The 12,146-nt window shown below is 34.6% G+C and overlaps 1 protein-coding gene across 10 annotated transcripts in view; it reads left to right on the top strand.

The window, feature by feature from the left end:
- The window catches only part of MYO9A (myosin IXA), a 269,890-nt gene that overhangs the window by 48,400 nt on the left and 209,344 nt on the right, over window positions 1-12,146 (top strand). For all 10 annotated transcript variants that reach the window (XM_064570198.1, XM_064570206.1, XM_064570197.1 and 7 more), the window contains exon 3: window positions 8,192-8,286. In XM_064570198.1, the coding sequence (XP_064426268.1) occupies window positions 8,192-8,286 (95 nt within the window). The remainder of the gene's footprint in view (window positions 1-8,191; window positions 8,287-12,146) is intronic.

Raw genomic sequence — 12,146 nt, forward strand, 5'->3', positions numbered from 1 at the left:
GTGTGGACATTTTAACAATGTGAATTCTTCTAATCCATGAGCACAGACTATCTTTCCATTTATTTGTGTCTTCTTTAGTTTTTGTCATGAGTGTCTTACAGTTTTCATTGTACAAATCTTTCACCTCTTTGGTGAAACTTTGCTCAGATTCACTCAGATTTGCTCTTAATAGTACCTTTTGAAGAGCAGAATTTAAACTTTGATGAAGTCCAATTTAGCCATTTTTCCTTCTCTTATGCATTGTGCTTTTGGTATCATATTTAAGAAAAGTTTGACTAACCCATGGTTGCAAAGATGTTCTGTGTTTTTTTTTTTCTTCATTAGTTTTATAGTTTCAGGTTTTGCATTCAGGTCTGTGATCCATTTTGAGTTTATTTTATATATGGTATAAGGTATAGATCCAGTGTTTTTTGTTTTTATTTAAAGATTTTTTATTTATTTATTTGACAGAGAGAAAGACCGCAAGAGCAGGAACACGAGCAGGGGGAGTGGGAGAGGGAGAAGCAGGCTTCTCGCTGAGCAGGGAGCCTGATGTGGGGCTTGATCCCAGGACTCCGGGATCATGACCTGAGCTGAAGGCAGACACTTAACAACTAAGCCACGCAGATCCAGTGTTTTCCTATGAATATCTACTTGTTTCAAGACTATTTTTTGTAGAAGGTCTTTATTCTTTACCTTAGTGCCTTTGTGTCTTTGTCAAAAAATTGTCCATATATATGTGGGTTTATTTCTGAATTCTCTCTTCTGTTCTGTTGATTCATTTGTCTTTATGATAGTGTTTTGCTACTTTCATTATGTAACTTTATAATAATTTTTGAAATTAGTTGTATTAATCCTTCTTTTGCTTAGTTTGGATATTCTATCCTTTGCATTTCCATATGAATTTTAGAACTAAATTGTGAGTTTCCTATAAAAGTTTTTTTGGGACTTTGATTGGGAAAGTGTTAAATCTGTAGTTTAATTTGGAGAGAACTGATATATGCTAACAATAGTAAGTCATCTGACTTATGAACAAGTTTATTTTCCCATTTATGAAGATCGTCTCTAATTTCTCTCAGTAGTATTTTGTTGTTTTTAATGTAGAGGACTTTAACATATATAGTAGGTTATACTTGTCAGTATTTTTTGATGCTTTTATAAATGGTATTTAAGTTTTCAATTGTTAGTTCCTAATATATATATAGTTGATATTGGCACTTTGATCTTGTATTCTACAAACTGGCTAGATACAAATATTCTGGCTTTTTTAAAGTTTTCATTGGATTTTCCACATAAGAAATCATATTTATGAATAAAAAGGCAGTTTTGTTTCTTTTTGTCCAATCTGGATATTTTTTCCTTGCAGATTTCACTGATTATGCCAGTATGAATGTAAGTGGTGAAAGTAACATTCTTGTCTTAGGGGGAAAGCATTCAGCTTTAAACATTAAGTATGATAATAGCTATTGGTTTTGTGTCGATGCTCTTTATTAGATTGAGGACCATTCCCTTTTATTCCTACTTTGTTTAGAATTTTTATCAGGAATGGTTGTTGAATTTTGTCAAATGCTTTTTCTGTGTCTATTTGAGATGGTCATATGGTTTACAAAGAATAATTTGTTAATACGGTGAGTTAGATCACTGGATTTTTGATTGGTAAACCATTTCAGCATTCCTGGGGTAAACACCACTTTTCATGATGTATTATCCTTTAATATATTACTGGATTTGGTTTGCTAAAATTTTGTTTAGAATTTTTGATAAGTTTTCTTTTCCTTCCTCCCTCCCTCTCTTCCTTCCTTCCTTCATCTGTCTCAGGATAATTCTGGCCTCATGGGAATGAGTTGGGATGTCTTATAATTTTGGAGGAGTTTGTGTAGAACTTTTTTCCCCCTACTATCTGTGTTAGAATTGATATGAAACAGTCTAGGCCTGTGTTTTTCTTTGCAGGAAGGTGTTTTTTTTTACATTTTATTATTTTATTAAAAATTTTTTTTAAGTTATTAGCTCAGAGATAGAGTTTAGTGCTTCATCAGTTGCATATACCACCCAGTGCTTATTACATCAAGTGCCCTCCTTAATGCCCATAACCCAGTTAGCCCTTCTCCCCACCTGCCTCCCCTCCAGCAACCTTCAGTTTGTTCCTAGAGTTCAGCATCCCTTATGGTTTGCCTCTCTCAACTCTCATCTTATTTTATCTTTCCTTCCCTTCCCCTATGTTCATCTGTTTTGTTTTTTAAATTGCACATATGAGTGAAATCATATGGTATTTGTCTTTCTCTGACTGACTTATTTCACTTAGCATGATACCCTGTAGTTCCATCCACATCGTTGTAGATGACAAGATTTCATTCTTTTTGATGGCTGAGTAATACTCCTGTGTGTGTATATGTGTGTGTGTGTGTAACATTTTTTATTTGAGAGGGAGGGAGAGAGAGAGAGAGAGAGAACAAGAGCAGGGGGAGGGAGACCCAGACAATGCAGGGCTCGATCCCAGGACACTGGGATCATGACCGGAGCCACAGGCAGATGCTTAAGCAACTGAGCCACCCAGAGCCCCATATACCACATCTTCTTTATCCATTCATTTGTTGATGGACATCTGGGCTCTTTCCATATTTTGGCTGTTGTGGACATTGCTGCTATAAACATTGGGGTGCATGTGCCCCTTTGAATCACTGTTTGTATCCTTCGGGTAAATACCTAGTAGTGCAATTGCTGGGTTGTAGGGTAGCTCTATTTTTAACTTCTTGAGGAAACTGCATACTGTTTTCCAGAGTGGCTACACCAGTTTGCATTCCCACCAACAGTGTAAGAGGTTTCTGCTTTCTCCGCATCCTCACCAACATCTGTTGTTTCCTGAGTTGTTAATTTTAACCATTCTAACTGGTGTGAGGTGGCATCTCATTGTGGTTTTGATTTGTATTTCCCTGATGTCAAGTGATGTTGAGCATTTTTTCATGTATCTGTTGGCCATTTGTATATCTTCTTTGGAGAAATGTCTGTTCATGTCTTCTTTCCATTTCTTGACTGGATTTTTTGGTTTTTGGATGTTGAGTTTGATAAGTTCTTCATAGATTTTTGGATACTAGCCCTTTATCTGATAAGTTTGCAGGAAAGTTTTAAACAAAGTTTCAATTTTTTAAGTAGGTAAAGTAGATATAGAACTACTATGAACTTGTCTGTGACTTTGAACCTCTGAAGTATGTCTCTTGGGGAAAGCATAGAGTTGGATCCTTAAAAAAAAAAAAATCTATTCTGCCATTTATCTATCTTTTGACTGGAATGTTTGATCCATTTACAGTTAATGTAATTACTTATAATGTAGGATTTATGTCTGCCACTTTTTAATTTTACTTAATTTTTTTCCTTTTCTGAGAGAGAGTGACTGCATGAGGTGGGGAAGGGGCAGAGGGGGAGGGAGAGAGGGAATCTTGTGCAGCCTTCCCCCCAGCATGGAGCCTGATGTGGGGCTTGATGTCACAACCCTGAGGTTATGACCTGAGCCGAAATCAAGAGTCAGATGCTCAACCAACTGGGCCGCCCAGGCTCACCTGCCATTTTTTTTTTTTTTTATATGCTTTTTTATGTCTTGTATTCTTCCATTACTACTTTCTGTTATGTTAAAGAGATGTTTTCTAGCATATCATTTTAATTTTGTTGTTGTCTCTTTTTTTTGGGTTTTTTGGTTATTTTTTTAGTGGTATTCCTGAGCATTCTGATTAACATAACAATTGAGTTTGGATTACTACCAACTTAATTTCAGTAATATGCAAAATTTTCTTCTGTATAGCTCTGTTCCTTTCTCCCTCCTTTATGCTTTTATTTTCATATAGATTATATTTTTCTACATTGTATATCCATACACACAGATTTATATTTATTGTTTTATGGAATTGTCTTTCAGGTCAAGGTAGGAGGAAAAAGTTACAAACAAAATATTTATACTCTGTTTTGTGTTTACATTTACCTTTACTTGTGTCTTTATTTCTTCATATAGATTTGCTTTATTATCAAGTGTCTTTTCATTTCAGCTTGAATTACTTCATTTAGTATTTTTTGTAAGGCCCATCTGCTGAATGTATTCTTTCAATTTTTGTTTATTTAAATGTTTTAATTTCTCCTTTAATTTGGAAAGATAGTTTTACTGGACACAGATTTCTTGGTTGACAGGCTTTTCTCAGTGATTTGAATATATAACTCCACTGTTTTAATGTTTTATTTGGAGAAATTATGTGTTATGCTTATTGAGGAACCTTTATATGGTATGTGTTTCATCTCTTTTCCTCTGCTTATAAGAACTATTCTTTTTTTTTTTTTTTTTTTTTTTTTTTTTACAATTTTCTTTATCTGAGAGAGAGAGAGCACAAGTGGGGGGAGAGGCAGATGGAGAGGGAGAGGTAGACTCTCTGTTGAGGAGGGATCCCGATGCGGGGCTCTATCCCAGGACCCTAGGACCATATAAGAACTATTCTTTGTCTTTCAGCAATTTGATCATTATTTGTCTAGGTGCAGATCCTTTTTAGTTTTTCATGCTTGGAGTTTGTGAAGGTTGTTGGATATGTAGATTAGTGTTTTTCATGAAACTTGGGAAGTATTGGGCCTTTCATTGTTGAAATACTCATTTCGTGTTTTCCACTCTATCTACTTGTTTATGTCTGTACTGGAGCCCCTCCAATGAATTTTTCATTTTAGTTAATCTACTTTTCAGTAATGGAATTTTTATAATTTCTAGCCCTTTACTGATATTCTCTCTTGTTAAGGCATCTTTTTCATACTTTCCTTTAGTTTGAAAATATTTAAAATAGCTGATATAGAGTTTTGGCTTTGGAGGTCCAACATCTGGGCTTTGTCAGGGACAGTTTCTGTTTATTGCTTTTATAAAATTTTCCTGGTCCATACTTTCTTTCCTCTTTGCATGTCTTATAATGTTTTGGTATAAAGTGGGCCATTTTATTAATACAGTGTGATAGTTCTGGAAATGAGATTTTTCCCTCCTCCCAGGGTTTGTGGTGGTGGTTTTGTTATTGCTGTTTGGTTGTTCCATGACTTCTTTGGAATAAGTGTGTGAAGTCTGTTCTTTTTCCTGTGAGGCCTTTACATTCTTTCTTCATTTAGCTTAGTGGTTGGATAATAATTGGACAAGGATTTTTTTTTTCCAAAGATTTTATTTATTTATTTGACAGATAGATACATAGTGAGAGAGGGAACACAAGCAGGGGGAGTGGGAGAGGGAGAAGCAGGTTTCCCGCCGAGCAGGGAGCCCAATGCGGGGCTCGATCCCAGGACCCTGGGATCATGACCTGAGCCGAAGGCAGATGCTTAACGACTGAGCCACCCAGGTGCCCTGGACAAGGATTTTTTTTAAATGTCCTGAAGCAATAAGGCTCCCAGTTTTTTTTCTGTGAAGTTCTGTGTCCTTCTTGGATACTTGTCAACATTTAACCAGGCAGTTGTCAAATCTGCCTTACCTTTTACTTCCTATTTACATAGAGCTTAAATATCAACCAGAGATGTCCACTCTTTACTGAGCATGTGTATATTTCTGGGCATGTGCACAGTCCTGCACAGGTAAAACACCTTTTACATTCCCTGGAATATTTCAGATCTTTTTCTTTTTTTTTTTAAGATTTTATTTATTTACTTAGAGAGAGCACAAGCCAGAGGGAGAAGCAGATTCCTTGCTGAGCAGGAAGCCTGACTCAGGCTGGATCCCAGAACCCTGGGATCATGACCTGAGGCGAAGGCAGATACTTAACCAACTGAGCCACCCAGGCGCCCCTACTTCAGATCTTTAAATGCCCCTTTTGTACAAGTCATTCCTATGTTTTCCTTTTAAGTTGTTTCATTACCTCATTTTTTACCTCATTCTCCCCTTGCTAACTTAGGCAGTTGCAGTGTTTAAACAGTTGCCTCTGATTGTTTTTAACAAACATACATGGGTGAAAAGGCTGTCTCTTGTGAGTGAACTCCAAGTCAGGTCAGGTAAAGATAATCCTTTGAGTGAGGTTTTCCAGGGAATTGCCATATAGCTCAAATTCTGACAGTTACCTGTGGGATGGGGCTTTGGCTGTAATCCTGTTTTGATACTTCAGTGGCTTCTAGGCTGCCTTTGAAACAGACTAATTATAGAGTGTTGCATTTCTTTTCAGCATGGAGCTAGGGAGAGGGAGATGGTAATTGGGTAGGTTAAAATGCCACAATGTCTGTTTTTCTTACTGAGATTCAGCTGTTTTCCTTGATTAAGTGTTCCCCTACAAAGGATTATTTTAAGCTTTTAGTTAATTTCTAGAATTGTCAAAAAGTTGATTTGGATACTTTTTTTTTTTTTTTAAAGATTTTATTTATTTATTTGACACAGAGATACACAGTTAGAGAGAGAACACAAGCAGGGGGAGTGGGAGAGGGAGAAGCAGGCTTCCCGAGGAGCAGGGAGCCCGATGCGGGGCTTGATCCCAGGACCCTGGGATCATGACCTGAGCCGAAGGCAGATGCTTAACAACTGAGCCACCCAGGTGCCCCGATTTGGATACTTTTTTTAGTTTTATTTCTCTTATGAAGAAGAGGGGATTTTCAGAGATCTTTATCATTTTCTCTGACCTCAGTTTCGGTGATCTTTTCAAGAGATTTAAGTAATAAATACTTTATATATTTACCTTTGTAGTTACCATTTTTGCTGTTCTCCATTCTGTACTTGGTCCATATTTGAGTATGATATTTTTCTTCTGCATGAAGGACTTCCTTTAATGTTCCTTTTAGTGTGGGCTGGCTTATGATGAAGATTTTCAGATTTACATATTAGAAATGGTCTTTTTTTGGGCCTTATTTTTTTTAGGAGATATTTAAATTATAAAAAGAATTAAATTTTCAGTAAAATTTATGAATTTTGAAACATTAATTTGGGTAACTGTCTCTATACAATCTGAATACAGAAAAGTTCCACTACTTCTTGAAACTCCTTCACACTGTTCTTTATCTTCATATTCTCTTACTTCCCTCCCATACTAATTCATGGGAACTCCTTGTCTGATTTCCATTGCTGTTTTTTTCAAAATGTCACAGAAATGGAATCATACAGTAAGTAAAGTTTTGAGACTAGCTTCTCTCATTTAGCATTATGTCTTGGAAATTCGTTCAAGTTGTTGAATGTGTAAGTTCAACCAGGGATTATTCTTCTAAATTTCAATTTTAAGAAATGTTATCGGGATATATAACTTACAGTACAGTAAAGCCATTTAAAATTTATAGTTCAATGATTTTTGATAAATGTATATAGACTTATATAGCCACTATTGTACAATGAAGCTATAGAATATTTTTATTACTCCTTGTGCCCCTTTTACACATTTCTCAATTCCCAGACAACTCTGATCTTCTTCTTGTTACTGTTGCTTCGCCTTTTCTAAAATTTCATAGTACAGTATGTACTCTTGAGTCTGGTTTTTTCCACATGTCACAATGTTTTCATATTTATCAGTGTTGATGCATGTACTAGTTTATCTTTATGCTGGGTAGTATTTATTGCATTGTGTATACTTTGGTAACAATTTAGGCAACATATATTTTTAATTCTTTTTAAAATAGTACTGTAGCTTTGTTTTAGGTTGATGTAATAAAGTGTAATACATTATGTAGTGAAATTTTATTTCATTTATACTGTTCTAAAATTGCAATTATTTTGATGTAATTATTCTGTTTCTAGCTCCTATTTAATTTAGCAAGATTTAAAAAAATATAGAAATATATTAAGGAAGCTTGCTGGCTCTCGAATGTAAAAGTTAAATTATTTTAAGGAGTGTTAAGTTTTTAAAATTAAGATTTATTTTACTGAAAAGCATGAAGTACTTTCTACTTGGTTTTATTTCAACTATTAGTTGCTCTCTTTTTTTTTTTTTTTAAGGACTTTATTTATTTATTTGACAGAGAGAGCACAAGCAGGGGGAGCAACAGGCAGAGGAAGAGGGGGACGGAGAAGCAGGCTCCTTGCTGAGCAGAGAGCCCGATGTGGGACTTGATCCCAGGGCCCTGGGATCATGACCTGAGCCAAAGGCAAATGCTTAACAACTGAGCCACCCAGGCGCCCTGCTCTCTTTTACTTTACCTGAACCATATGAGTCTGAAGTTAAGGAGAATTGCATTTTGTTTCTTTGAGCCAACCTAAGCAAGATTTTTCATTTTTTAAAATGAAATTAATAACTGTTTATTTCGACAGGCCTTTGGAAATGCAAAGACAGCTCATAATAACAATTCAAGTCGTTTTGGCAAATTTATTCAAGTAAATTACCAAGAAACTGGCACTGTACTTGGGTAAGTAGCAGTAGCAGGTTTTGGAGTATGTTTATATTTTCACCATTGCCTCTTCATAATCCATAGACTGTTCATTTGCTCTTTAATGAGAATAGTGACTTTGGTGTCTGCATTCAATTATTTTCCTCTAACCTTTTTTTTTTTTTTTTTTTTTTTTTAAAGTTGAAGCCTGAGAAAAGTTCAAAGAATAGTGTAAGGCATACATCTGTAACTTAGATTTGCTAATTGTTAACAATTCGCTGCATTTACTTTATTTCTCTGTATTATGCATACATTCATTTTTTTAAATTTGTTTTTGAGTAAGTTGGGCATATAATTTGACTCCCCACATGAATCACAGCTGCATTTTCCAACATAATGCTGTTATATTCAAGAAATTTAATTTTGTTACAATAACATTTCTTATACAGTCTGTAAATAGAGTACTTCTGGTTGTTATAGCAATATTCTTCCTAACTTTAAAACATCTAATAGACTTTATTTTTAGAGCAGTTTTAGGGTCACAACAAAAATGAGTAGAAAGTACAAAGAGTTCCCAAATACCTCTTCACCCTATTGACCAGTTTCCCCTATTAATAACATCTTGCATTGTTGTGTTCCATTTGTGTGGTATGTTCTTTGGGCTTTGACAGTTGTATAAATACATTTATTCACCATTACAGTATCATGTGGAATAGTTTTACTGCTCTAACATCCTCTGTGGTTTGCCTGTTCATCCCTTCTTACCCAATAACCCTTGGCAACCACTTACCTTTTTATAATACCCCTAGTTTTGCCTTTTCCATAGTGTCCTATAGTTGGAACCTTATAGTCTTATAGTCTTTACAGTTTGGATTCTTTGCCTTAGCACTATATATTAAAGTTTCCTCCATGTCTTTCATGGCTTGATTTTATTGGACTAATGTTAAGTGTATATATTAATTTGGGAATAATTGACATTTTTGTGCTATTTAGAAATGCTTTAAATTTTTTTGTATTTCTTACTGAGTGTTTTCCTAAGTATCTTATTTTAATGTTTTGTTGTTATTAAAAGTGATTTTCTCTTACGTTGTATCTTCTAGTTGTTTGTATATATGATATATATTCATGCATATATGTTCATATATATGAAATTTATTAATTTTTATATTAAGTTGTATCTTGTTATCTTATTGAATTATTTTATTGTTTGCATTAGCTTTACTATTGTTTCTTTTACTTTTTCTTGGTATATCTGCAAAAATAGATATTCTATTTTAGAATAGATATTCTATCAGTAAAATACTGATTTTAGGCCATTTTACCACATTAATGAATTAGGCATCAATTTAAATTTTCTGTTAGTGGTTTTTTGAGTAACAAAATGATATTGCATTTTACCAAAGGCATTTTGGGCATCTGTGAAGATTAGCATGATCTTCATTCTGAGATCTGTCAGTGTTACCATTATTTTCCTAATACTGAATCGTTTTGTGTTCCTGGGAAAATAATCCCACTTGGTCGTACAAAGATACACTCACACACACGCATACATAAGTACACATATTTATACACGTGCATATAAATTGGTTGTTCTCTTGTTTCCTAGTTTTTATTTATGATTTTTCCATCCATATTAATAGTGAGATTGGTTAGTATTTTTCTTTTTATGCTATTTTAGTTATGCTTTTCACTTCTGCTTTTAATTTAAAAAATTTGACCCAAACTATGTGTATTCTACCCACCCCCCCAAGAAAAACAAAACAAGAAGAATAAGTCCTTCAGTGGTGAGTTTCATAACTCATTTCCTTTCTGATTTGAAAACCATGTTTCCAAAAGTATAGTTGGTACTTTTACTAAAAAAATGGGATGCAGTCAGGTTGTCAAGTTGCACTTTTCTAGTATTTATGATTGTGATACAAGAGATGTTGATAATAGGTACAGTTGTATATGTTGCTTTGTAACTTACAAAGTATTATTATATATATTCATTGATTCTTAAGACAGTTTCATGAGTTAGGAATGGCAGATATTTATTCTCCCATTTTATGAATGAAAGTCTGGCTCTTGTATGTTAAGCGATTATCTGAAAAGGTTAAATGTTCTCTTACAACAGTGATGAGCAGAAATCTTCATCTTGATTAGTAAGTCAACACATACATATTGAAAATTTTTTTTCATATTGAAAATTTTTAACTCTTGGCAAATATATATTAAACATTTTCATCTTTCATTTTATCATTCATTAGGCAAACATTTATGGAGTACCAGGCACTGTGCTAAGTGTTGAGGACAAAAAAAGTACACATGTTCTCTGCCATTAAAGTTCTCATAGTCTTTTGGGAGAGATAGGTTTACATAAGAGGATTACAGTAAATGAGATAAGTACAGTGATTGAAGCATGTGTCTGGAGAAGTTCACAAAAAAAAGGTGATTTTTATTTTGGGTCTTGAAAAATTGCTAAGCAGAAAAAGTGGGAAATCACATTATCATTTGAGGAATTGGCATTAACAGATGAATGGAATCATAACAAGAGCTTGGTGTACTTGAGGAGGTAAGTTCAATGGCTTCAGATTATGGACATAGTGTTCAGTTGATTTCAGATTGTGAATAAAGCTCTAATGTATCTAATTTATCCTCTTGACTGGGAAGCAGATTTTAAAGATTTTATTATAAAAAATTTGAAGTGTACCCAGAAGTAAAGAGAGTAATAGAAAGAATGCCTATTTAGATTCAAGAATTATCACATTTTGCCATATTTGCTTTGTCTATTTTTTCTTTTTGTATGCTGATGCATTGAAATAAAACAATCCCAGGTAGATGTAACACCTGTTCACCCTTATGTACTTTAGTATGAGTAGCAAGTGAAAGTAGAGGAATAACATGAGTAGATCTTATTTTATGGGTAACTAACTCTCATAGCAGTATAACTCATGGAGTGGAGAGGAGGAAGGTGAGATGTTTAGGAGTATGTTAGTAGAAAGAGGGAGCCTTTGTAGTTAAAACAGACCTGGCTTCAAATCATAGTTCTGCTGTTTAGTGGCTGCATGATCTTAATATCTTTGAGCATCAGTTTCTCCACTTGTGAAATAGGCAGTAATATTTGCTATGCAGGGTGGGTTTAAGAATTTAATGTACTATGTGGAATCTAAAACACTAATGAATAAACAAAAAGCAGAATTAGACCTATAAATAAAGAGAACAAATTGGTGGTTGCCACAGGGAAGGAAGGTGGTGGAATGGGCAAAATGAGTGAAGGGGAGTGTGATATACAGGCTTCCTGTTATGGAATAAGTCAGGGAATAAAAAGTACCACATAAGGAATATAGGCAATGATATTTTACAAAGGTATGGTGAAGGATGGTAGCTCCATTTGTGATGAGCATCGTATAACGTGTAAACTTATTGAATCACTATGTTACATACCTGAACACCTGAAACTAATGTAACGTGTGTCAACTATACTCCAAAGAATTTAACATATTTATGTTCCCTTTCTCCCATTTTAGATAAGAACCTGTTTCAGTAGTTTAGATTAGAAGTGATGATGGTTACTCAGAGGAAGTGATACATTTTAATTACTGGTAGTGGTAGTAGTAACGGGTTTGCAAAAAAGGCACATTTGAGGTTCATTTTATGAATGAATGGAGCCTCTTGGATAGAGAGTGGGTAGAGACTGTAGAATTAGAAGTGGAAGGAAGAGCACGGATAATGCAACCAGGAGTGAATGGCATGCTTGAGGGAATGACCTGTATTTGGGAGTGACTGAAATACTGAGCATGCAATAGGAGGGAACTGATGGGAATAAAGCTCAAAAGTCAGATTTTTGACTCCACAGAGGTTTGTGCTATGTAATTTGGATTCAGTAGTCGAAAACCTTTAAATTTCAGACTGTAGGATCC

The sequence above is a fragment of the Mirounga angustirostris genome, unplaced genomic scaffold (assembly GCF_029215605.1).
Source record: "Mirounga angustirostris isolate CCGP_5_RB_7025 unplaced genomic scaffold, mMirAng1.0.hap1 SCAF_9, whole genome shotgun sequence".
NCBI classification, from domain to species: Eukaryota; Metazoa; Chordata; class Mammalia; order Carnivora; family Phocidae; genus Mirounga; species Mirounga angustirostris.